Source organism: Mustela nigripes, chromosome 4 (assembly GCF_022355385.1).
Source record: "Mustela nigripes isolate SB6536 chromosome 4, MUSNIG.SB6536, whole genome shotgun sequence".
Classification (NCBI taxonomy): Eukaryota; Metazoa; Chordata; class Mammalia; order Carnivora; family Mustelidae; genus Mustela; species Mustela nigripes.
This window is the reverse complement of record NC_081560.1, coordinates 70,510,526-70,536,911: the sequence shown is the minus strand read 5'-3', so window position 1 is coordinate 70,536,911 and position 26,386 is coordinate 70,510,526. Positions and strand designations below refer to the sequence as shown.

The following is a 26,386-nucleotide window of genomic DNA, read 5'->3' as shown; positions in this document are numbered from 1 at the left end:
TGGGAGGAAGAGGACAGAGGGAGTCCAAGCTTGTAACTACTTTGTTTTCTCTTCTCTTCCCCCTCCCTGAAGCAAGAAGTTGGGAGAAGGGCAAGGAGTCCAGGAATTGTGTATGTATATGTACATAGGGAGGGGTCGATGGAGGAAGAGAATGAAATATTTACTTCCCATACATTTTTATTGATACCAAGATGAGATAAGTGGAACACTGGTGTGGCTCCCTTGGTTTGATTTCCAAAAACTGAGGAGGAGATTTCCTTCCATAATCATCTTATTTAAATCTCTACTTTCCCATTGAATAAAATAATTCACAATTCAGAATATTCAAGAAGGTGATAGAATTAAAACAGATTTTATTGATCTACAACCAGTTATGATATGACCAGTGGATACCAGCTGAATATGTTAGTCTGAAAATGCATTTTAAAACATTGAACAATCAACTCTACTGTGTGCCAAACTCCGTGTGTAGACACATTTCATGCCATCAAAAACCTTATAGTTCACAAAAGCAGAATCTGTGATTTACAGGTAAGCCAATGTTATCAAAATGCCATAAGAATAGAGAGAGGGAAGAAAATCATAGATTATGAATAAAATATTTGAGTTAATGTAGCTTCTTAAATTATTTCTATGTCATATGCTTGGGGGCCTTCAATGGAAAATCCCAGGTAGAAGGACACTCTTTCTATATTCCCACCACTTCTGAGTGGACCTGAATAAACAGGTATCACTGGTATTCTAATTTTGTTCTCTGTTCCGTACTCTATAGAGATCAGCTTGCCTTCAGCTTGACCAGTTAGACGACACAGAAGGTCTTTGACTTCTTTTTTTTTCCACAGGTCTCCACTTGGCGAGAGGGAATTTACATTTTGTGCTTTATTGAAGTATTGCTCTATCTCAGTCTTACAAACAAGACTGTGGAGCCCCTTCCTCTTTCCCAGATAAAACAGAGTGCTTGCCTGCTTGGACCTGCACATGCTCCTGTATTGCCTCCTGAAGGTTCTGTTTAAGGAAGAAACATACTTTTCCATGAGTTTGGAATCTTCATCTAGTTCTTGACTTTCTGGCCAGAACAGAAGGCAGGCCAAAAAAAAAGGGTCTGGATATTGATAACTTGGTCCTATGGATTGCAACACTTCTCGGAGCTGTCTTTTCAGTATGCTAAGCGGTTGGATGAACTTGGAGTGGGGTTTTAGGCAATTAAGAATAATGTTGGCTAAAATGAAATTTAGTTTCTCCTTTTTCAGCTGCTTATTTGGGTTTTGCTGCAGTAGGGAAGAATATTTGCTCACTATACTTTCCATGTTGGTTGCAGCATCTTTGCGATTTGGATGAAGATATTCCAGGAGTCCAGAAAACCTATCTGCTCTCAAAGCTTCTAGACCTTTCCTGCAAGTCTCCTCTTGGTATAACTGATTATCCTTGTCTTGTAGCAAACCCAAATCCAAACAGCAGAAAAGTTCCCCATATTTCCTGAAAGAACGAGTGATTTTCTTGTTTAATGAAATTTCTCCTGTTTCTTTTTGGGTGTTCCTCATTTTCAAAAGAACACTATAATCTGCAAGAAAGTCAAAGCACCTTTTCAAATCTGATTGTAAATTTTCTAAGTAAGATGTGAACTTGCGAAGAGCCAAATAATATTCACATTTTGGATTTGTGGGATTCATCCCCTTTCCTGATAAAAAGTCTACCAGAGCTGTTTTAGATAATCCATTTTCTCTGAGGAAACAGGGTGTGAGTTGGAGAATCTGAATAGTGTAAAGACCAACTTCTATTTCACCGACAAAACCGGCTGTGTTGTACGTGTCATATTTTCTTTGTAATTTCTGTCGTGTCCAGGCCTCCATTTCGCAGGCTTTCCTCTCGGCTTGTTCTTGGGATTTTTTAAAAGCTTTTGAGGCATTTTCAGCGGCTTCCAGGAGGAATATTAGATCATTAACTGTAATATCCTTGGCGTTTTTCTTTTCATCCAACCACCACCTGATTCGACTTTTGTAGACTTGACCAAGGGTATCTGAGATATAGGAATTTTTAGGTGCTCCCTTTTTGGCCTGGTTTGCCCAATCCAGAGCAATGCTAAAATTCTTCTCTTTAATGTAGAAATATCTCGCTAAGGCCTGACAAATGAATGCATTTTGTGGGAATCGAACAGTTCCAGCCACCAAGACCTTTTCGATTTCTTCGTTCTCTAAAGCTTCTATTAATGGGGCAAACAAGGTGTCTGTTTCATCTCCGTACTCCTTGCGCTGTCTTGTTAGCAGAAGAGTTTGCACGTCATGTTGAAATTTTTCTCTTCCTATTCCACAAGTATAGAATAAATCCTGCTTTAAGATCTTTAGTGCAATTTGACATGTATTCAAGTTATAGCTTTTTTCCAGTTCTTTCAGACAGGAGATGGCAATCAAAGGATGGATGATGCGCACACCTGTGTATCTCCCAAAATCTGCAACTTCTGTGTTTATTAGAAGTGTAGAATAAGCTCCCATCTTGTCCTCTAGGCTTTCAGGTTCCCAGGGGGTACTAGTGTGTCTGATTCCCAAAAATATTTCACACTGTGATACTGAGATTGTAGAATCAGTAACATAAGAGTTGAGTAGAGCCAGGAAAGAAATGAGTTGTCCTTCCTTGCTGTCCACATTCTGTCCTTTTAGGATATTCCGGACTACCTTTTCTATATACATTTCATTAAAACTTTTTTTCAAGATCATGAAGGAATAAAAGTTTTCACAGTTTTTGTGTTCCTTTTCAATTTCTTCCAGTTTGGCCTCAAAAGCTCTTTGTTCCTTAGGAGAAAGTTGGTAGGTTAGGGCAACACTGTCTGCTAATTTTGCAGTTTCATCAGGATTCTGGGATCTCATGCAGTTTAAGATAATTACCAGTGTTTTTTCATATCTCAAACCCTTGTCTGCTAAAATGGAATCGATGGCATTCTGCAGGATATAAACGTTTTCCTGGTCTTCAAAATCATCCACAAGGAGGAGTACAGGAAAGTAATCTTTATGGCTGGTTGCCTTATAGGTAATCAGCTTGGTCACTTGTTCTACAATTTCTCCAAAATCAGTTGTTTTGTTTTTTAACACAGCACATCTGAAGTTTTTCTTTAGGTCCCAGAGAATATTCATGGCCAAGGTAGTACCTCCACAGCCTGGGTGGTGATAAAGATTGATAAGTTTTGCAAATACTGGTTTAGGAGAGTCTGCCCAGCATTGTATCAGATCTTTAAGCTTTTCGTAACTATCCCTTTTGACAAAAGCTGAAGAATAGTTTTGAGAAGAAAAATAGAAGTTCCACCAGGATACTTTGCCACCTCGATAAAAGTGTTCTTCTTTTGATGTCTTAAATTCTTGGAATTTAGATTTATCTTTCTCTATGTCTGTGTCTTTACACTCATTTTCACAGAGGATTTCCAGTGCTGTCAAGATATCCTCTTCCTTTTTCTCTAAGATAATTGAAGAAAATCCATGGGAGGGCAAAAATCTTCTTGATGACTGAGTCACTGGTTTTAGTTTAAGGATAGTACTGTTTATGATTTCTAAATTTAAAGTGGAAATACTGTGGTTCGTTAATTCTTCTTCTGTTGTCAGTCTTGTTTGTAGCAGATCTTTCCATCGTTGATAAATCTGTGAGTTTACACAGATACACAATATATTTTCCATTCCTTTGAGAACTTGGTAGAAAGCCCAGAAAGTTTCAATGAGGGGATCTCCTGGGCTTTCCACTGGAGAGAATAATAGAAACACTACCAAAAATTTCCCCCTTGCCATTATATTTTCATCTGTGAGAAATAAAATCAGCTTTCTGACTTCAGAAGCTCTATCTCTGAACCATAAATGTGGTTCTAGAGGCTTATAGCTCTCATTTTTCAAGTCTGACCTGCCATTGCAGAAGATCCAGCTGGGCTGATCATAAAGATTCAAACTGGAAATTTTCTCTCTTATGTTACTTGTCTTTTCTTCAAACTGATTTGGAAAGTGAAGATTCGCTACTCGGCCTTTTTTGTAAGCTTTGACCACACCCTTGCTCAGAGATTCAGGGTCAAACTCCAGCACAGCAAACAATTTCATTTCCTTTAGAAAATCTAAGTTCTTTGTTTCGTTTGGATGGCATTTATTTGTTACAAGAATGTACCAGCTGTAGTATGAATTATCCAGCGAGTCTCGGTTGCCTATGAGAAGTTTAACCAGCTTTTGTCCTTCACTCTCTTTCTTATTTGCCTTCACCTCATATTCTTCTTCAGCCTCTTTTCTAGATGCTACCACTGACTTCAAATTTTGTAAAAATTCTTTGTAAACTCTATCTCGTTGCTTGACATTGGCCAGGATATCCTTAGAGCTGGGACCGTCTCTCACAAACAGTGAAAGATCTTGGTTTGGTTTCCATGTTTCATTTTTACAATTTTGCATCCTAATTAAGAAATATTTTTCTTCACATACAGAATGTTTTGGAATAACATCTACTTCAATGACAAATCTGTCTGATGGTGTATTGTTCTGCAATAGGACTTCCACAAACCTTGGCTCTCGAATGCACTTCTTGGCTTCATTGACCTCATTTCCTTCAAAGTATTGTCTGATCATTATATTAAAGTGGTCAATGAAGGCATCCTTATTGGTGACTTTTACACCAACAATTTGTCCGTGCGGTGTGTTCTTGACTCCAAAATGGATAGTGCCATTGGTGCGTGAATTCATACAAGCTGATGCAAATCGAAAGACTTCATTGCTAAATTTCATCTTAATGTCCTTTTCTGTGGCTGCTTCTGTATTTGTGAGGGCTTTGAACTCATGTATTGGGTCTATGAGATTGAGTGGGCCAGTTTCAGGTTGTAGAATTCCATGTTCTATGTAACGTTGGCTGTTATGGAACTGATCAAAAGGATATGGCATACAAGTCAAGTGTATTGTTTGTAGCTTATCCTCACTTCGGTCTTCAGTGGTCACTCCTTCACTTAAAGAATCTTCTTTCATAAGAATCGATTCTTGTTCTTTGGTATCTCTCGTCTCTCTGAGATCATGATCAGTATTGGGTAACACTGATTTTTCCTCTTCCTTTTTCATCTTTTGTAGCTTTTTTGGGTGTTCTTTTTTGAAGAGTTTTGTATGATCTAATTGTCCAGAATCTTGATTGTTACTTTCAGAGGAACTGTTAGTCAATCTGTCATATGTACGTTTTATCAAAAGTGCTGGGCCCCGTGGTAGCCCCATTTCTCTAAGGTCATTCTCAGTTAATTCCTGCAGGACTAATCCAGTTATTTCTTCAGTGAGCAGAATCTGCCCATATTTTTCATCAATCTTAAGGTCTTTGGTTACCCATTGTTTCACATGCTCTTTGGTCCAGTCGTTTATAATTTCAGGTAGATTTACTTGTTCACTCATTTCAATTTGCAATTTTCTTCCTTGGGAAAAGTAATAGAATAAATATTTTAGTATTACAGTTTATCATGGAAATCACGCAGTGAATTACGTATGTAATTTTATATAAACAACATATACAAAACATTGTTCAAGGGTGACTTTTGAAACTACTTGATACTTATTTTTAATGTTTTATAGTCCCAATTAGTGCCCTTATTTCCAAGATATTATAATTGTGAAGCAGTAGCTTCTAACTAGGGTGACATGTGCCTTTATTCATATAGTAATTTTCCTATTTAGGCTTAACTTCGTGAAAGTTGGGTTTTTATAATAAACCCAGAATCTTAAGTAACATAGGCGTTGGTTCCCATAGCTGAATATTGCAAATGAACTTTAAAATATAAAACTGGATAAGTAGGAGGTGCTTGGCTAGCTCAGCCAGTAGAGTGTGTAACTCTTGATCTCAGAGTTTTGAGTTTGAGTGCCAGATTAAGTGTAGAGATTGATTAAATAAAGAAAAATTTTAAAAAACTGGATAAGTAGAGGTGGGTTGGGGAACAGGAACCTCCTTTCTTGACTAGGAAGATGACCATCTTTATTACACAGTGATGAAGCAACCAGTTAACTCATCACCCACTCTCTTTTGGAACTCAAACTGTTAGGCCACCAAGGTGGAAAGAGATGAGGCAGCAAAATGTCAAGATAATCAATTTGGTTGGCTAATTCTTGTGGCTCTCAGAGGTACCAAAAGAATTAGCTGTAGTTCAAACTGGCCTGGCCTGACTGAAATTAGGTAAGGAAAATAGTATGAATTTTTAACTGTTAAAACAAATTCAGCCTATGTAGCAACACTTTTCTAGATATGTTTGTTGAGGCAAGTGAAACAAAAGCAAAAATAAACTACTGGGACTCCATCAAGTTAAAAAGCTTCAGGGGGTTCCTGGGTTGCTCAGTGGGTGAAGCTCTGCCTTTGGCTCAGGTCATGATCCCAGGGTCCTGGGATCGAGCCCTACATCACATGGGCTCTCTGCTCAGCAGGGAGTCTGCTTCCTCTCTCTCTCTGCCTGCCTCTCTACCTACTTGTGATTTCTCTCTCTATCAAATAAATAAATAAAATCCTTTAAAAAATAACAATAAAATAAAAAGCTTCTGCACAGTAAAAGAAACAATCAACAAAATGAAAACATAACCTGTTGAACGGGAGAAGATATTTGCAAATGACATATCTGATAAAGGGTTTATATACAAAATATATAAAGAACTCATGCAACCAAAACCAAAACCAAACCAAAACAAAACAAATAATCTGATTAAAAATGGGCAGAAGACATGAATAGACATTTCTCCAACGTACACATACAGATGGCCAACAGACACATGAAAAGATGCTCATCTTCAGCAGGGAAATGCAAATCAAAACTATAATGAGAAAGAAGAGGAAGAAGGCAGCAGAGTAGGAGCACCCTAGTTTTGTCACATCCCATGTACACAACTGGATAATTATCAAATCATCCGAAATACTGTAGGAATCAACCAAAAACAACAGAATACACATTTTTCAAGTTCACACATAACTTTCTCCAGAAGAGATCACATATTAGATCACAAAACAGACTTCAACAAATACAAAAAGATTGAAATCATTCCATGCAACTTTTCTGATCACAGCACTATGAAGCTAGAAGTCAATCACAAGAAAAAAATTGGAAAGATCACAAATACATAGAGGTTAAACAAACAAACATATAGAGGTTAAGCAAACATGGGAACAAATGAAAATGAAAACACAATAGTCTAAAACCTTTGAGATGCAGCAAAAGTGGTCCTAAGAGGGAAATATATGACAATACAAGCTTATTTCCAAAAGCAAGAAAAAAATCAAAGAAACAACCTAACCTTATACCTAAGAAATTAGAAAAAGAACAACAAACAAAGCCTAAAGCTAGCAGAAGGAAGGACATAATAAAGATTAGAGCAGAAATAAATGCTACAGAAACTAAAAACACAATTGAACAGAATAATGAAACCAGGAGCTGGTTCTTTGAAAAAATTAATAAATAAGACAAACTTCTAGCCAGACTTACCGAAAAGCAAATAAAAAGAACCCAAACCATTCGCCATGATCAAGCGAGATTTATTCCTGCATTACAAGGTGGTTCGGTATTTGCAAAATTAGTCAGCATGATACATCACCTTAGTAGAAGAATGGATACCTGGGGTACCTGTCTGGCTCAGTTGGTTAAGTGTCTTTTTCTTGATTTTGGCTCAGGTCATGATCTCAGGGTTGTGAGATCCAGTGCTGCATAGGGCTCTGAGCTGGGCATGGAGCCTGCTTAAGATTCTCTCTCTCTCTCCCTGTACCCCTCCACCTTTCCCACCTGCCCAATAAAAGAAAGGAATGGATAAGAACCATATGATCATATCAATGGATGCAAAAAAAAAAAAAACAAAACTCTCAACAAAGTAGGTTTTGAGGGAACATACCTCAACATAAGAAAGACTACATATGAAAAAACCACAACTAATATCATCCTCAATGGGAAAACTGAGAGTTTTCCTCCATGGTCAGGACCAAGACAGGGAAGTCCACTCTCCCCACTGTGATTTAACATAGTACTGGAAGTCCTACCCACAGCAATCAAACACAAAAAACAAAAGGGACTCAAATCAGTAAGAAAAAAGTAAGACTTGGGACGCCTGGGTGGCTCAGTTGGTTGGGCAGCTGCCTTCGGCTCAGGTCATGATCCCAGCGTCCTGGGATCGAGTCCCACATCGGGCTCCTTGCTCGGCAGGGAGCCTGCTTCTCCCTCTGCCTCTGCCTGCCATTCTCTCTGCCTGTGCTCCCTTTCTCCCTCTCTCTCTCTGATAAATAAATAAAATCTTAAAAAAAAAAAAAGAAAAGAAAAAAGTAAGACTTTCACTATTTGCAGATGACATGATACTCTATACAGAAAACCTGAGGGCACTTGGGTAGCTCAGTGGGTTAAGCCTCTGCTTTCAACTCAGGTCATGATCTCAGGTTCCTGGGATCAAGCCCTGCATCGGGCTCTCTGCTCAGCCTGCTCCCCACTCTCTGTCTGCCAGCCTCTCTGCCTACTTGTGATCTCCCTCTCTCTCTGTCAAATAAATAAATAAATAAATAAATAAATAAAATCTTAAAAAAAAAAAAGAAAGAAAACTGAAGGACTCCACAAAAACAAAAACTGTTAGAACTGATAAACAAAGTCAGTAGAGTTGCAGGATACAAAATTAAACAGAAACCTGTTACATTTCAATATAGCAATAATGAAGTAGCAGAAAGAGAAATTAAAGAATCAATCCCATTTACACCAAAAACAATAAGATACCTAGGAATAAACCTAACCAAAGAGGTGAAAACCTTGTACTTTGAAAAGTATAAAATATTGATGAAAGAAATTAAAGGGGATACAAAGAAATGGAAAGACATTCCACACTCATGGATTGGAAAAACAAAGATTATTAAAATGTCTATAATACCAAAAGAAATTTACACATTTAATGCAATCCCTAAATATCCCTACCAATAGCATTTTTCACAGAACTAGAAAGAATAATCCTAAAATTTGTATGTAACCACAAAAGATCCTAAACAGTCAAAGCAACCTTGAAAAGAAAAGCAAGCCTGAGGCACCATAATTCTGGACTTCAAGTTATATTACAAAGCTATAGTGATCAAAAAAGTAATGGCAATGGCACAAAAATAAACATGTAGATCAGTGGAACAGAATGGAAAACCAAGAAATGAACCCACAACTACATGGTCAATTAATCTTCAAAAAAGCAGAAAGAATATCCAGTGGAAAAAAGTCTCTTAAACAAATGGTGTTGGGAAAACTGGACAGCCACATGCAAAGGAATGAAATTGGACTACTTTTGTACAGTGAACAAAAATAAATTCAAAATGCATTAAAAACCTAAATCTGAGACCTGAAACCACAAACTCCTGGAGGAGAACACAGGCAGTAACCTCTTCGACATTGGCTATAACAACTTCTTTCTAGATAGGTCTTGAGAAGCAAAGGGAAAAAAGCAAAATAAACTATTGGGACTTCATCTTCTACACAGTGAAGGGAACAATCAAAAGAACTAAAAGACAAACTACTGAATGGGAGAAGACTATCTGATGAAAGGTTAGTATCCAAAACATATAAAGAACTTCAGGCTCAACACTGAAAAAATGAACAATCCAGTTAAAAACGGGCAGAAGACATAAATAGACATTTCTCCAAAGAAGACACCCAGATGGCCAACAGACACATGAAAAGATGTTCAACATTACTGATCACCAGGAAATATGAATCAAAAATCACAATGAGATATCCCCTCACCCCTGTCAGAGTGGTTAAAATCAACAACCCAAGAAATAGGTCAGGATGTGGAAAAAGGGGAGTCCTCTTACAATGCTGGTGGGAATGCAAACTGGTACAGCTACTCTGGAAAATAGTATAGAGGTTCCTCAAAAAATTAAAAATTAGAACTACTATATGATTCAGTAATTCCACCACTGGGTATTTACCCAAAGAATATGATAACACCAATTTGTAAAGATACATGCAGCTCTATGTTTATTGCAACATTATTTATAATAGCCAAATTATGGAAGCAAACCCAAGTGTCCATAGATAGTTAAATGGATAAAGAAGATGTTGTATGTACACACAATGGAATATTACTCAGTCATAAAAAAAAGAATGAGATCTTGCCATTTGCAACAACACAGATAAATCTAGAGGGTATAATATATAATGATAAGTGAGAGAAATCAAAGAAAAACAAATACAATTTGATTTCGCTCACATGTGGAATTTAAGAAACAAAAGAAAAGGACAAGGAAAAAAGACAAACCAAAAAAATAGACTCTTAGCTATAGAGAACAAACTGGTGGTTACCAGAGGGGAGGTGGGTGCGGGGGATGTGTGAAGCAGGTGACAGGGATTAAGAGTACACTTATCATGATGAGCACTGAGTAATGCACAAAATTGCTGAATTACTATATTGAACACCTGAAACTAAGATAATATTGTATGTTAACTGCACTGGAATTAAAATTATATTGCAATTTAAAATGAAAAACAAACAAACAATTTCAACCTAAATTATTGATATGAGACTAAATGGAGCTCCCACAGTTATGTACTTTGCTGAATTTCCAGAACTGAATATCCTGGAACACCCTCGAGCAGGGATTCTCAACTCGGGCTGAGCATTAGAATCACCTGGGACTCCACATTCTGATAATTTAGTTGGTTGAGGGAGTGGGTGCAGAGTTCAAGCCTTAGTACTTTTCAAAATCTGTCAGTGTCATTCTCTTGTGCAGATGAGGTTGAGAGCAGTTCTCAAAATACAGCCCCCAGATCAGCAGCATTAGCACCACTTGGAAGCATGGTAAAAGCGTAAATTCTCAGACCCACCCCAACCTCGTGAATCAGAACTAGAAAGAGATCAATAGAATGGGTTAAATAAGGGGAAACAGGAAGGTGAAAATATTATAAGGATAAATAGATTGAAAGCATTAAGTATCAAACAAAACAGAAGTATTAAACTATAAAAAATGCAAACACTTAAAAAGTTCTGTAATTTTTTAAACGAGATTTTAAGATCCTAATTCAAAAAAAAAAAAAAGATTGTTTTAAATGAAAGATATGAAGATCCTAGGTTTTTATATAACAAGTCACAAAGTCTAGCCAAACTGTAAATTTGACCTTTCTATGTTTGGGGTTTCTTGCAGAAACTTTTCCAGAGGGTCTTCTTGAGGTCATATCTGAAGGATGAGCTAAACTGAAGCCCCAGCCTATAGCCTTGTGACCAGCCAGAGAAGAAACTCATGCCGGTCATTTATGGTATGAATACCATAAGCACTTTAGAATGATTTACCCTGTCTATAGGCAGCTGCTGTTGGGCACAGCAGCTTCTGCTTGCTTGCATAAAACTTTTCCTAGTGCCTTAGTATCCTGAATCCTCTTAGTCACTATGGCTTCATTCTGCAGGACACACCTAGTCCTGAGCCAATTAGCAGAACTATAAGCAACTGGCCAATGAATGTTATAAACATATTTTGGATTATCAATTCCATTCACTTACAGTGTATAGATGGAAGAGGTCTTAGAATTAGCATACACATCGCAACCAGAGATAAATATCATTTGTTTATTCACTCAACCGATATTTACTGACCAATATTTATTGCTTAAGAAACTGGTGGTGACCAAAAGAGATGTGAAGTTCTTTCAGAGGACTTATAGTCCAGTGGAGAAAATTTTAAAAAGGAAGAACCATATACACATATATTCAAGACGGCTTATCATGACAAACTGCGATAGCACTTTGTGTGAAATGCAATAAGGGGCAAAGGACTGTGGGATCTGTGAGGAGGAGAGGAGTGTCACCAGCAGGAAAGTGGGGACACTGGGCAGATGAAGTTAAAGTAGAGCTTCTGGAGTAGGGTAGGAAGAAGGTGGAGGGAGCAAGTCTAGGGGACAGAGTGAAGGGAAAAAGGAATAGTCTAACTGGTGGGATTTCCAAAGCCCTATCCAGCGCGTCCAAGGAGTTGGGTGTGGTGGTGTTCTGCAGTGGGCTGTCGCTGCCTCTGCCCCCAGAGCCAGGTGCTGGTCCTGTCACAGAGGGAATTACTGACTAGGAGATGACTCCTCGAATGCAGGAGCCTGGAGGCTCATCCCTGATCTTTCCTGTCTCCTCTGCAGAGTCCCTAAGTGTCATCTCAGATAAGACTGAAGGGAGAGATTCTGTCTTACCTCTTTACAAGCACTATATGGAGCCAATAGGATAAGCAGTTATTAATAAGCATATTCCTAATGAAAGATTTTTTTTAAAGATTTTATTTATTTATTGGACAGAGAGATCACAAGCAGGCAGAGAGAGATGAGGAAGCAGGCTCCCCGCCGAGCAGAGAGCCCGATGCGGGGCTCAATCCCAGCACCCTGGGATCATGACCTGAGCCAAAGACAGAGGCTCAGCCCTCTGAGCCATCCAGGCGCCCCCCCAATGAAAGATTTTTTGAAGTCACTTTGGAGAAAAGGCTGAATAAAAAATGACTACTTTATTATTTTTAAATTTATTCTTAAAATGTTTCATACCTTAAAAATTTGCTGAGTACTTGCTTTTTATATATTTTAATATATTTTGACCCCCTTTCTGTAAGCAGCTGAGGGGAAGAAGCACTCATACCCTCAGACACTATTCTCATCACAATTTTTGGTGGGTCCCTAGACACCTAGATGTTCCTTTAATACACTGGACTTTCTCCATCTTGACTGCCTCTCATCCAATGACCTTGACCTCCCTGCATTCCACTGTTATGGTCACACCATTGACCTTAACACAAACTGCTATGGGTTGAATTGTGACTCCTCCCTCCCCCCCCCAACAAACTTCTGTGTTTGTGATAGGTGAAATAGGGTCACTTATGTCAAGGGGATTAAGATGGAGCCAGGAGGCCATTAAGGAGATGGCCTTATGCTTGTCCTCACTGGTAGAACCACAGAAAATATTCTAAAGACTCAATCCTAGCGCTTGAATTTGCTATTTGCTAGCAAGAGGTTTTGCTTAGTGATAGCCTTAGCAATCAATTATACTCAGTCAAGAATGGTTTTCTGCCACCAACACGAATCAAAAATTCTTTTTATAAGCAATGTGTATAGGCATTCCGTTTATGCCTGACAAACCTCTGACTTTCGCTTAGTGGGACACCATTTGGGTGGCTACCCCAAATCTGTGTACCCCAAATTGCAACTCACTGATGTCAAATAAACTCTCTTGCTTAATGATCGCCTCATGCCAAGTTTAGGTTGTGATGACAAAGTCCTAGCCCCAGTACCTTGGTATGTGACCTTTTTGGACATAGGGTAGTTGCCGATGTTAACATGAAGCCGTTAGAGTGGGCCCTAATTCAATATGACTGGTATCTTTATAGGAAGGAGGAATTTAGCCACAGAGACACACACACACAGTGAGAATGCCACATGCAGAAGAAGGCAGAGATTGGGGTGAACTCTAAGCCAGAGGTTGCCAGCAAACCACCAGAAACTAAAGGAGAGTCAGGGAACTCATTCTCTTTCATAGCCCACAGAAGGAACCAACCTCACTAACATCTTGATCTTGAATACTTCCAGCCTCCAGAGCTGTGAGACAATACATTTTTGTGGTTTAAGCCACACAGTTTCCTGTGGTACTTGGTTACCGCAGCCCATTCAAACAAATAGAATCACCAATGACTACAAGCCTTCCAGCATCTCAGATTCAAATATCTCCCTCTCACCAGGATCTGCTGCTTCTTTGACTCACTACCTTTATTTATTTTATTTTATTTTTAATTTTATTTATTTTTTGAGAGAGATATTATTTATTAATTTGAGAGAGAGAGATATAGAGGGAGCAAGGAGGAGCAGAGGGAGAGGGAGAGAGAGAATCTCTAGCAGATTCCCTGCTTAGTGGGGAGCCCCACATGGGTCTGGATCTCATGACCCTGAGATCATGAACTGAACCAAAATCAGGAGTGACGATGCTTAACTGACCAAGTCATCTAGGTGTCCGTAGACTCACTACCTTTAGTACTCAATGTCTAATATTTCTTTAACACCAAGACTTGTAACTCACCAATTCTAGATTCTATTACTTTCTCACTCCTGTTCCCCATCCATGCATCTCCTCCAGCGTCTCCCTGGTAACTAGCTTGATACTTTTCCCCATTCATTATAATCACGTGCTTCCTCCTCCCTCCACTTGTACTCTGCCAATGTTAGGACCATGGCTGGACAATGACCCTCTATATCCTGGTTTCACTTTATAGTCATGATCACTGTCCTCCAGTGGACTGTTAATGCTCTGAGCTACCATACTGTTTCCTTGTTGTATTCACTCTCTCACGGCCGAAATGGCTATTTCACACATTCTTCTCTCTCATCAAATCTCTAATACCTCCTCAGCGTTTTCACTTTCCCTGGTAACCCTACTTCCTATTGCAACTGGGAAGTTAAACCTTAAAACCGTATCTACCACGGTCCTGCTTTGTGACTTTTCTTCTGTTACTAGGTCCATACATTCTATTTTAGTTTCTGTTCTCTGAATGGACTGTCCATATCCCTTGCTCTGGAGAAGAGATCCACACATCACTCTTCACAGACTTGCTCTGTCCAGATCTGGGGCAATCCAGGTCTGTGGCAATATCTTTTCTTAGTCAGAGTCCTTTCTTACCTTGTCCCCTGGCCGCACCAAATATTCTAAGGAAAAGCTATAGATTTTCTCTACTGATTTATTTTTTTTTTAAGATTTTATTTATTTATTTGAGAGAGAGAGAATGAGAGAAAGAAAGCACATGAGAGGAGAGAGGTCAGCAGGAGAAGCAGACTCCCTGCTGAGCAGGGAGCCCAATGTGGGACTCAATTCCAGGACTCCAGGATCATGACCTGAGCCGAAGGCAGCTGCTTAACCAACTGAGCCACCCAGGCACCCTCTCTTCTGATTTAGCTAGTGATTACAACAATTCCACTAGATTCCAGCACTCTCCAAGAAGCAGCACATGAAGGGTTTCCTGCTTATCAGCTTATCAGCTACTAGACGCTCAGAGATGTGTGTGTGTGTGTGTGTGTGTGTGTGTGTGTGTTGTGTGTGTGTGTGAGACATGTGAATGGTGGGAGGGCTTGTCTTAATGCTACCTCCAGGGAGATGGCATCCCCCTCATTTTCTCCTTTATTGTTTGACTTCTGTTAGGAACCACAGGGAGATGGGAGCACTCTTCTTAAATTGGAATGGCATTCGTCCTCCCCAAATCTGTCTTTTTATCTCTGTCCCACAGGTTCTCCCATTGTTCAAAGATGAAGACCCTTTATAACATCAAAGCATTTCTCAGCAGCTCACTGCTATGATGGGAGTTGAGAAGCTGCATAATGATTCGAAGTTACTATATATTTGGTAGCACTTTCACATGAATTTTTCATCTTAGTCTACGATCCATATTTGGCTAGAGCTATGTATTTAATTCAAGGTGACTATGATTTGGGCAAAAAATTTTTAATAATGCTTTGGTATAACTCTGTGGCCTAATCAGTATCTTTAAACTTGTTTGGGGTGATGATTCATTAATATTTATATAAAAATTTAATGTACTTCACTGTTCTGAGGCTTACAAAAGCCTTTCATGAACATTATTTGATTTGATTTATATCCTGGAGTGTTGGCATATTTTTTAAACACGAGGGACAATTATGTTTTCACTGTGTGAAAACATTTATGTTTTCACTGTGTAAGACCATGGGACAAGAAGCAGTGTTGTCTTGGTTAGGTCTTTCTAGCCTCTAGTGTGTTTCAACTCTAGAAACACTCGGCACCACAGTTGCTGGAAGGTTTTTTGTTTTTTGGGGGTTTTTGTTTGTTTGTTTGTTTGTTTGTTTTAAGATCTATGTATTCATTTGAGAGGGGAGTGAGGGGCAGAGGGAGAGAATGAGAGAAACAGACTCCTTCCTGAGCGCAGAGCATGACTCTACCCCATGACCCCAGAGATCACGACTTAAGCTGAAATCAAGAGTTGAACGCCCAACTGACTGAGCCACCCATTTTTAAAGAATTCTACAGTCAGGGGGCACCTGGGTGTCTCAGTGAGTTAAAGAATTCTACAGTCAGTGCAAGTAACATCTAGTGATAGATATATGTGAAAACAGAAGATTTCCCATTCCTTTTAGAATCGTTTCATTAAAAGTAGCTCATGTGCACTTGAAAATACATTCACTTTTGAAGTGAATGTATTTTAGTTTTTAGAATTCATTTTTAAAGAAATCTTTTAAAGCAAGCTTTTAAAGCTTTTGAAGAAGGTATCTATAATGATTGGAAACTTACCAGGGGTTTTCTGAGAACCTCCTTTTTATATCAGCAACCTGAAATTGGTCTGTATGAGTTTTTGATGTCAAGCTATTAGAATAGTTGTCTTTTCTTGAAAATTTGCAAGATTCATGTCCTGGAAAGCAGCTATGTATGGAGTAAAGATGCAGGCAGAACCAATCTGGTCCTTTTCCAGTTTTGCCTTTTGTTAAGAACCTGTTACGTAAAAAGAAAAAAAATGATATCACAGAAAATTAAAATGCAATTGATGGGACTGTTGCTTAGGAAGTGTTAATGAGACAGATTTTCCCCCTAACTTTTTTTTTAAAAAGATTTTATTTATTTATTTGACACAGAGAGAAAGATCGCAAGTAAGCAGAGAGGCAGGCAGAGAGAGGGGGGAAGCAGGCTCCCCGCTGAGCAGAGAGCCCGATGTGGGGCTTGATCCAAGGACCCTGATATCATGACCTAAGCGGAAGGCAGAGGCCTAACCCACTGAGCCACCCCACTGAGGTGTCCCTCCCCTTAACTTTTTATTGTGAAGAATTTCAAACATATAGAAGAATGACGAAAAGAACATCCTCCACCAAGATGGCATCCCTTCCTGTATTTAAATACTTTTAATAAATTAGATAAATATCCAAAAATACATTGCATTCTCTTTCCTCCCACATTCCACATTCAATGTGGAGCAAATCCTGTAGTTGGCCGGTCTCTTTAAAATGCGTTTGACCACCAACCACCACCTCCAGCACTACCAGCCCGTCCAAGCTCCCACCCCTCTTCTGGATGACAAGAGTGGCTCCCTCACTTGTTTCCCTCTTGCTATTATTGATCCTGCGGGGGACTTGGGCAAAAGAGCAGCCAGAGTGGGCCTGTCCAAATGGAAATAACATGCCAATATTCTGCTCAGTCCCCTTGGTGGCTTTCCATTTAACTCAGAGTGAAAGCCCTGCTCCTTACTATGAACTATCAGGCCTCACATGACCTGGCACCTGGCTACCCCTCTGATACCACATCTTACTTTCTTTTTCCTTTCGAAAGCTGGTCCAGCCACCTTGTTGTTCCTTGCTGGCTGGACCTGTTACTGCATCTGGCCTTCTGCTCCTTTCGTCTCCCTGGGCGGTCCCTGGATACTGGATACTGGTGAGGCTCCTTCCCTCCCTCCCCTCGGGCTTTCATCTCCATCTTCTCACTTCTTACGCTTGGCCAGCCCGCAGGCAACCTTAGTCCATCTCCAGTATTTCTGATCCCTCCTCTGGTTTCTTTCTTTCTCCTTTTCCCTCCCTTTATATATTCATACTTAAGATTGATTACAACCAAGTATTCCACATATTCTTACCCATTTATCTTGTTTCTTTTTCTGTCCCCACCCATTATTCTAGATACCACAAGAGGACAAGGATTTTGTACATTTGTTCATTTTGTTCACTAGTTCACAGTGCCTAGCACAGAGTAGCTACTTAACAAATATTTATTGAATGAATAACACTTTCTCAGGGCAGTTGAAAATAAGGAATTTTTGAAAACTCTGGAGTTAACCATGTCTGTGCATCAAAGACCGAAGGACTTTGCTCCTTTCACTAGGGCAACTGGATCACTAGGGCAACTATTTCACTTGGCTTGAATCCCAGACAGAAATCTAAGAATATTTGTTTACTGTGTTGCTCATTAGGCCAGAACTAACTCTAGCTTCAATCATCTGGTCACAAAGAAGGGAAAAGAAATTTTTTTTTAAAAGATTTTATTTATTTATTAGACAGACAGAGATCACAAGTAGGCAGAGAGGCAAGCAGAGAGAGGGGGGGAAACAGGCTCCCTGCTGAGCAGAGAGCCCGATGCGGGGCTCGATCCCAGGACCCTGGGATCATGACCTGAGCCAAAGGTAGAGGCTTTAACCCACTGACCCATCCAGGCACCCCGGGAAAGGAAATTTTGTCAAAAGGAATGAACACTTAATAACTATGTGTCTCCTGCAGACCTTCACAACATCCTGTATCATTTCTGCTGTGTCACTCACAGTTCCCAAATAAGGTCATTTTTCATACTGGGCTAGGCCTTTCTTGTGGGTCCTCCGTGTCGGATGGAGCCTCAGTACCTCTGCTGTTCTCCTTTGCTGCCAGTTCTCCAGAGAGCTGGTCTCTTGAGGAGGGTCTTACCCCTTTCCACAGACATGCTCTGTTCAGATCTGCTGCAATCCCTTCTCTTAGCCAGAGTCTTCTTTCAGTACTTTAACCACCTCCCCTCTGGATATCCTAAAGACTGAGAGGACAGAATCCACATTCTCTCTTTCCTTTTAGACAGTGATTATTTCCAATAAGGCCCAACATTCTACAGTTTTTGTTTTTGTTTTAATTTTTAGCGAGCTCTACACCCAATGTAGGGCTCAAAGTCACAACCCAGAGATCAAGAGTTGCATGCTCTTCCAACTGAGCCAGTCAGGTGCCCCTTTTTAATTTCTTAAAAAGTGTATTTATTTATTTATTTATTAAAGCCTAACATGCTAGAAATGCAGCAGCACATCAGGAATTTCCCTCTGCAGTGCATCCCTTTTTCTTACAGCTTTCAGGCCTCTATACATGGCCAGTGACTCACTGTGTGGTGTTTTTGGTGTTAAAAGGGGGAATTTCATGCCACCTAATAGATGGCAGCTTTCTCTCACTTCTTTCTGTTCAGATTCTGCCAACGGATACCAGGGAAATAGAAACATTCTTCTCAGACAAGCTCACAGACATTTATTCCCCAAATTTGGACCCTTCTTTTGTTAAATGGAAAAATCAGCAATACTTTGTCTTAATATGATATACTAAACTCTAATACTATCCTTGGACCCAGTATAATGTCAAAAGTTTCTCAACCTCCCTCTTTGGCTTACAACAACAGTAGTGCACATATAACAATTTGAAACTATTATATTCAATAATACTTTTTTTTTTTAAGATTTTATTTATTTATTTGACAGAGAGAGATCACAAGTAGGCAGAGAGGCAGGCAGAGAGAGAGAGGAGGAAGCAGGCTCCCTGCCGAGCAGAGTCCGACGCGGGACTTGATCCCAGGACCCTGAGATCATGACCTGAGCCGAAGGCAGCGGCTTAACCCACTGAGCCACCCAGGCGCCCCTCAATAATACTTTTTAAAGAGTTCATACTCTATCAATTATAAGAGCACCTGCATGCCTATTGTCAGAGCTAAGTAAAGATCAAAATGACTGGTGTGGACAACTTTTGAGATTGATTTGACATAACTGGGGCCTCATCCTCCTGCTTGAAACAATTACAAACACAGATTCTATCAGTAATAACATTAACTATTGGTAAGGGAGCTAAAGAATGCCATTCTCTAACAAGTACTCCAGTTTTCTCTCTTTAGTATTGAACAAGAAGCACCAAATCATCAGAACACTTAGGCTCAAGCACTGGTGCCCACCCAGCCTCATCTCAGAAGGGTCCTCGGGGCCCCCCAGGTATCAATGCCCTGAGGAGTTCTGTTCTATAGGACTCTTGGAGCTGACCCCTGGGGAAGGATGCTGTAGAATCCTGATTCTAGTCTGGGAGGGCTACACACACACCCCCTCTGTAGGTCTGAGGAAACGAAACCACACACAAACAAGTTAAGTTTCATTTCCCGAAGTTAAGTTTCCGTTTCAGTTTTTAACCAGATTGCTGTAAAAAAAAATGAATGTGAAGGAAATTCTTACAAGGCAAAATAACACTTTGGAGAGTCTTAAGTCTTAAGATTAGACTCTTAAGTTATGGAAGACAGAAATTTGTATAATTGCACATGACCACAGGTTCCTTTACAATCTTTAATGTTTATATTCCTGCTTTTTCTCTATTGTCTTTCCCACTAATATATACAGCCTGGAAATGACTGCTCACCACTCCGAGTACAAGTAACGGTACATTTCTTTTTAGAGGAGCATTTACAGGGTTAGCCTCAGTTAAATAAGTCAGTTATGTATTTAATCCACTGATATTTCTAAGTACTTTCAACATCTTTACAAACAATCATTTATCTAGGAACACATGTGTTATATAAAAAGTACAGCTGGAGTTTAAAAAAAAAATAGCTGTCCCACTGGCAGAAAATATAAAGGTTTAACAATGCAGTAACTTACCAGGATTTTCCTGAAAACTTCCTTCTTTTTATGTCAGGAACTTGATTTAAACTTCGTTAAATCGCAGCTGATTTAGCCTTCATTTTCTTAATCCTTTCCTGACGGCCAGGAGACAAAATGACAAGGCTCTTTTGAAAAACTAAGCAGTTGTGGAGTTCTCTGGTCTCTGGATACTCTGACTCCTCCTTGGAGGGTGTGTAAGATATGCAGTAAAGAAACAGAATGAGGAAGTAGAAATGCAGGGAGGTTCGGTTTGGTTAAGAATGGTTTATTTGGATCTGGAAGGATGTAAAATATCAAAAAGCTAACATCACTGAGAATTATCAAAAAATTTGAAACATTGTTTAGAAACTGTTCATCAGACAGAATTTTAAATCATAAAAGTTAAGAAATCCCAGTGGGAGAATACTTACAGAAAAAAAAAGTAAATAAATACAGGGGAGAACTATACTCCGGGTAGTCTAAGTGCCTGTTATGAGATGAATTTTCCTCCTCCAAAATTCGTACGTTGAAGTCCTCCCAGAATGTGACTGTATTTGGAGAAAGGGTCTTTAAAGAGACAGTTAAGTTAAAAGGAGGTCACTCAGGTGGGCTCTAACCTAACATGTCTGAGGTCTTTGTAAGAAGAGATTAGGACACAGACAAACACACAGAAAAAGAAAAGACCACGTGAAAATACAGGAATAAGAGAGCCATCTATAAAACCCAAAGTTGTCACACCAGTTTATACTCCGTTAGTAAAGTGGATTAAAAATTCTCCCTATTCTACATCCTTGTTAACTTTTTTTTATGAGACTTTCTAATTTTTTGTCATTCAAGTCCATGTGAAATCATATCTTGTTGTGCTTTTAATTTCCATTTTCCTCATTACTGATGAGGTAAAAAATGTTTACAATGGTACAAAAGTGATATGTGTTCAGTAAAAGCCATACTTTGAATTTTGAAAAATTTCATATGTTTAGGGTTGTTTATGTTTCTTCTGCTATGAAATTCCTATTCATTTCTTTTATATATTTTTTTATCAGACTGGTCATGTTTTTCCTATTTATTTTAGGATGCTTTAATATTTCAATTCATACTAGAAAATTTCCAGTGATTTTTCCAGCTAAGACTTTGTGAAAAATTTCAAAGTATTTAAAAATACCTTATACAAAATTTCAAGATACTTATACAAAGATATTTACTGAAGCATTTTGGTAATTCTAAAGAAAAATTGGCAATAACCTAATTGGCCATAAATAGGAGTTGGTAGTATAGTCATAAAATTGAAACAGCCATTAAAAATAATTTTAATACATCCCTATTGAAACAGAATGATTTCCAGAATCCAGGAGCAATAATTCAGGAGTAGAATAGGATATATTGTGTAATCTCATTCGTGAAAAAAATTTTTTTTGAAAAATGTTACAGTACATAAATATGGACTCTGCATACAAATATGTACACACAGGCTGGTATATGTATGAAAACTTTTGAGAGATAACAGGAAATTACATGGTCACACCTGAGGAAAGAGATTGGTGCTTAAGGATAAGAAAAGATTTACTTTTTTTCTTTAAAATATTTATTTATTGGGACACCTGGGTTGCTCAGTGGGTTAAGCCTCTGCCTTCAGCTCAGATCATGATTTCAGGGTCCTGGGATCGAGCCCCACTTTGGGCTCCCTGCTCAGTGGGTAGCCTGCTTCCTCTTCTTTGCTTGCCTCTCTGCGATCTCTCTCTCTCTCTCTCTCTGTCAGATGAATAAATAAAATCTTTTTTAAAAAAATATTTATTTATTTTAGAGAGAAAGAGAGAAAATCTCAAGCAAACTCCACATGAAATGCAGAGCCCAATGTGGGGCTTGATCTAATAACCCTAAGATTATAACCTGAGCTGAAATCAAGAGTCAGAGGCCTAAACTGACTAAGACAATAGGTGCCCTGGGATTGACTTTTTTTCTTAGAGGAGAGAACTCATGTGTGTGAGAGGGGAGTAGTAGGGGAGGGGAAGCAAGGGAAGAGGGAGATGGAGGCAGTGATGAGGGCACAGAAGCAGAGAGAGAGAGAGAATCCTAAGTAGACCCCAAGCTGAACACAGAGCCCAATGCAGGGGGTCAATCTCACCACCCTGAGATCATGACCTAAGTGGAAATCAAGAGTCAGAGGCCTGACTGAGCCACCCAGATACCTGAGATTTACTTTTAATTATATTTTTTTCTGTTCTATTTTTTTCATGCCATGTATTACTTTTATTTACATTTTATTTATTTATGAAAAATCTGTACTTGTTAGAATGTATGATTAGGTATATCAGTATGGAGAGAGGGAGAAGTCTTGGATCATTTCTAAATTTTTAAATTTGAGAAACAGGTTGAATGGTGGTACAAAAAAATCAAGGAAGGGAATACAGGGGAGAAGCATCTGGTGGGGGTGTTGAATTATGAGTTAAAATTTAAGATTATTCTAAGCCTGTGTCAATTGTCCTACCTGTTGCTTTTTTATACATAATGTTCCCTAGAGAAAAATCTATCCTTGAGCTCATCTTTTCATAGCAGTAGCACTAGGGAAATAAATTGTGGGACTTCTTGCCCACTCTTTGTGAAAGAAAGTATAGAATTAATCATTTATTTTTATTATTTTTTATTTATTTAAATTGATTAATATAGTGTATTATTAGTTTCAGAGGTAGAGTTTAGTGATTCATCAGCTGAATAGAATCCCCAGTGCTGACTACCTCAAGTGCCCATCACCCAGTCACCCTATCCCCTCACTGTTCTTCCCTCCAGCAGCCTCAGTCTATTTCCTAGAGTTAGAGTCTTATGGTTTTTCTCCCTCTCTGATTTCATCTTATTTTATTTTTCCTTCCCCTCCCCTATGTTCATCTGTTTTGTTTTCAAAATTCCACATATGAATGAAATTATATGATACTTGTTTTTCTCTGACTGATTTATTTTTCTTAGCATAATACCCTAGTTCCATCCATGTCATTGCAAATGGCAAGATTTCATTCTTTGTGATGGCCGAGAAATATTTCATCATATGTATGTATGGATATAATATTCCATCATATATGAGACATGTCTCTCTCTCTCTCTCTCTATCTATCTATCTATATATAAAATCTCACATCTTCTTTATCCATTCATCTGTCGGTGGACATCTGGGCTCTTTTCATAGTTTCACTATTGCGGATGTTGTTGCTATAAACATTGGTGTGCATGTGTCCCTTCCAATTACTTTGTATCCTTTGAATAAATCCCTAGTAGTGTAATTGCTGTGTTGTAGGGGAGCTCTATTATAACTTTTGAGGAAACTCAGTACTAATTTCCAGAGTGGCTGTACCAGTTTGCATTCCCACCAAAAGGATAAAAGGGTCCCCCTTTCCCCATATCCTCACCAACATCTGTTTTTTTCAGAGTTGTTCATTTTAGCCATAGAATGTATTATTAATGACAGTGTACATTAATGCTATTGGATCAGACAGAATATCAGTTCAGTTACTCAAACTGTTACCTAAGGTAGCAGAGGCTTAATAAGGGTGGAAGTTTATTTTCCTTTTCATGTAAAAATCCAGGCAGATGGACTAAGGCTGGTATGGAAACTGCATAACCATCATTTTCCAAGCTTCTTCCATCTTTTACCCTGTCATCCTCAATGCATGGCTTCCACTGTGGGACCCAAGTTGGCTGCTCTGACTGCTACCATAATGTCTATGTTATAGCTATGGTAGGTTGTATAAGGAAATGGCAGGCACTACTTTATTTTGAGAGCATAATAGAGAAGTACAGACACAGGGTCACATGTAGCAATGCAGCTAAATATTCTATTTCTATATATAGGGAGAATAGACAACTAGCCACGTCTTTCACAGATGTCTCTTCACAATTCTCTGACTCTTAAATTACATGTATTTCCTTAAGTGACATTGAAGTGTATGAAAACTACCTTCCATATGTTTCAAAGTTATCAGGTCCAATACACTTGTTTGGTGCAGTAAAAAGTGGGATAAGAAAATAAGAACACATGACACAGAAGACGTTGGGGTTTGTACAATGAAGTCTTTGAGCATGTGGAAAGATAGAAGAGAATAGAAGTACTGATGGCTTCTGTGAAGAAGTTAAGTTGGGACAAAATGTGTGCTTAAATTTTTTTTAAACTTTTGTTATTCAAATATCCAAATATTCAATATTCAAGTATTGTTCATATACAATGTTACATTAGTTTCAGATGTACAACATAGTGATTTTCCAAGTCTCTGCCTTAGGCTATGTTCACCATAAGTGTAGCCACCTTTGAACACCCTACAACGCTACTATTGACAGAATGTTTTCACATTTCACATTATGATGGGCCAAACTCAGACCCAAAAAATACAGTACCCAGAGGACCAGTAGCTAGAGTCAGGTTTCAATATAGAGTGAGCCTGAGAATACATATCCCCCAAATATCTGTCATATTTACCATCAGAAATCAGGGTAACACATGTGATAGTAGATTGCAAGGGCATTGCATAGTGGTGTGAGAATGCCAGAATATAAGCCTGACTGGGGAAATCCATTGCTTGCTGAAGGGACACTTCCCTGACTCTAGATTTAATGTCCTTGTCAAGATATAATGTCTTATGCAGATAGAAATGACAGAATTACCTTGGAAGAATATTGAAAAAGAGATCACAAGTTTTACAGAGGAAATGCATTTATTATATGATCCCAGAGAACCCACTGTTTGTTTATTTTCCTGGTAACTTGCCAGAGGACACTCCTTCGATTAAGGCAATAGGAAATGCACTGCTAAAGGTCGAACCAACATCTTTAAGAACTCGATGGCTTTCTGCTGAAAGCCAACAATAATCAGAGGAGATACAGTCATAGAACTGGGCTCAAGAAAGGTGGTAGTGTTCTGGAATGGCAGTGTCCCAGGGCAGCACTTATATAGAGAAACAAGGTGGAAAAAATACTAGCAAGCAGCAAGAAGAGAATGGTAACTAGGGTCTGTTGTTTGTTTACGAGATCACAGTGTGTTCCTAGGAAGAAGACGCATGAGTAGCCCCAAACTATGATAAATATGACAAGTATAACCAGACTTGCATAATCCAGAAGATAAGCAGCTGGAGAGCAGATGTCAGTCAGCACACTTGATAATTATGTTCCTATAGCAGTTTTGAGATCTAAGCCAACTTTTTCTTATAAAGGCCCTGCAATGCTGTAGCAAATAAATATGATAAATATTTTCTCATTTCTTCTTCACAGGGACCTACACACCTGAGTGTGCAGTAAATAAAGGTGGATTACCTAGACCTCTTGGGAATTGTTGGATATAAGTTCTGAGCTGACACTGATGTCAAAGATCCTAAATGCTGGTGCTCTGGGTAGAGTGGGGGCTTATGGAGAAAACAGATCAATAGAGGCACTGTACAAGTCCATCTCACAGGTGGGTTCAATGCATTTGCAAACTCACACTGGTTGTTTCTTCAGTTCCTGAGTAAATAACTGTGATATTTTTATCAGCTGGCAAAATTCTTACATTGGTTTCATGACCTATTGAAGAAGAGCCATTACTTGGAAAGGACCAAGTAGAAGCTCCTAAAATTGTCCATACATCCTCCTGCCAAGAAAGTGAACCAGAAGTGATATGTCATCCTGAGGGCAGTTGCAGAGTTTAGCATGCCTGTCAAAAACTTAACAGGAGAATGAATAGTGGTCTTCATTTCTACTTTTAAATCTCCTATATGATCTTCGCAAAAATAGACAAATGAAGCATAAGTGATAGTCCCAACCGTAGCTGCTCTGCCTGATTTGGTGTCTTTACTCCAACTGATCAAAACAACCTCTGGGACTTGATATACAGCTATTGATCTAGTTAATGTATTCCTTTCAATCTCTGTCAGTAATGATGATCAAAACCAGTTTGCTTTTATACTGGAGGGAGAGCAGTACATATCCATGCAGTTGCTCCAGCATTATAGTAAGTCCCTTAATGTGGTTTTAATATGACCTGTGAGAACCCAGATGATGTTGCTATTTTATAGAACATCACTTTTGTCCACTATGTTGATGACATCAACTTGTTAACTTAGTGTTT

At 38.9% G+C, this 26,386-nt stretch overlaps 1 protein-coding gene across 3 annotated transcripts; it reads right to left on the bottom strand.

Annotated features, from left to right (window-relative positions):
• Nucleotides 1-336: 336 nt before the first annotated feature.
• On the bottom strand, nt 337-20,505 carry SAMD9L (sterile alpha motif domain containing 9 like). 3 transcript variants are annotated; one of them, XM_059396851.1, is made up of 3 exons: nt 20,326-20,504; nt 16,227-16,424; nt 337-5,398 (listed from the first exon to the last, which is right to left on the bottom strand). In XM_059396851.1, the coding sequence occupies exon 3, from the start codon at nt 5,376-5,378 to the stop codon at nt 621-623; it is 4,758 nt and encodes a 1,585-aa protein (XP_059252834.1). In that variant the 5' UTR covers nt 5,379-5,398; nt 16,227-16,424; nt 20,326-20,504; the 3' UTR covers nt 337-620. The 3 variants fall into 3 exon arrangements, 2 of the variants coding, with proteins under 2 accessions (XP_059252834.1, XP_059252835.1); XM_059396852.1 differs by lacking the exon at nt 16,227-16,424 and having other exon boundaries at nt 20,326-20,505; XR_009403834.1 differs by lacking the exons at nt 337-5,398; nt 16,227-16,424 and adding an exon at nt 17,979-18,470 and having other exon boundaries at nt 20,326-20,505.
• Nucleotides 20,506-26,386: the final 5,881 nt, after the last annotated feature.

What these genes read in the sequence shown, in the direction of transcription:
- SAMD9L (XM_059396852.1), bottom strand. Translation starts at nt 5,378, where the DNA reads ATGAGTGAACAAGTAAATCTACCTGAAATTATAAACGACTGGACCAAA.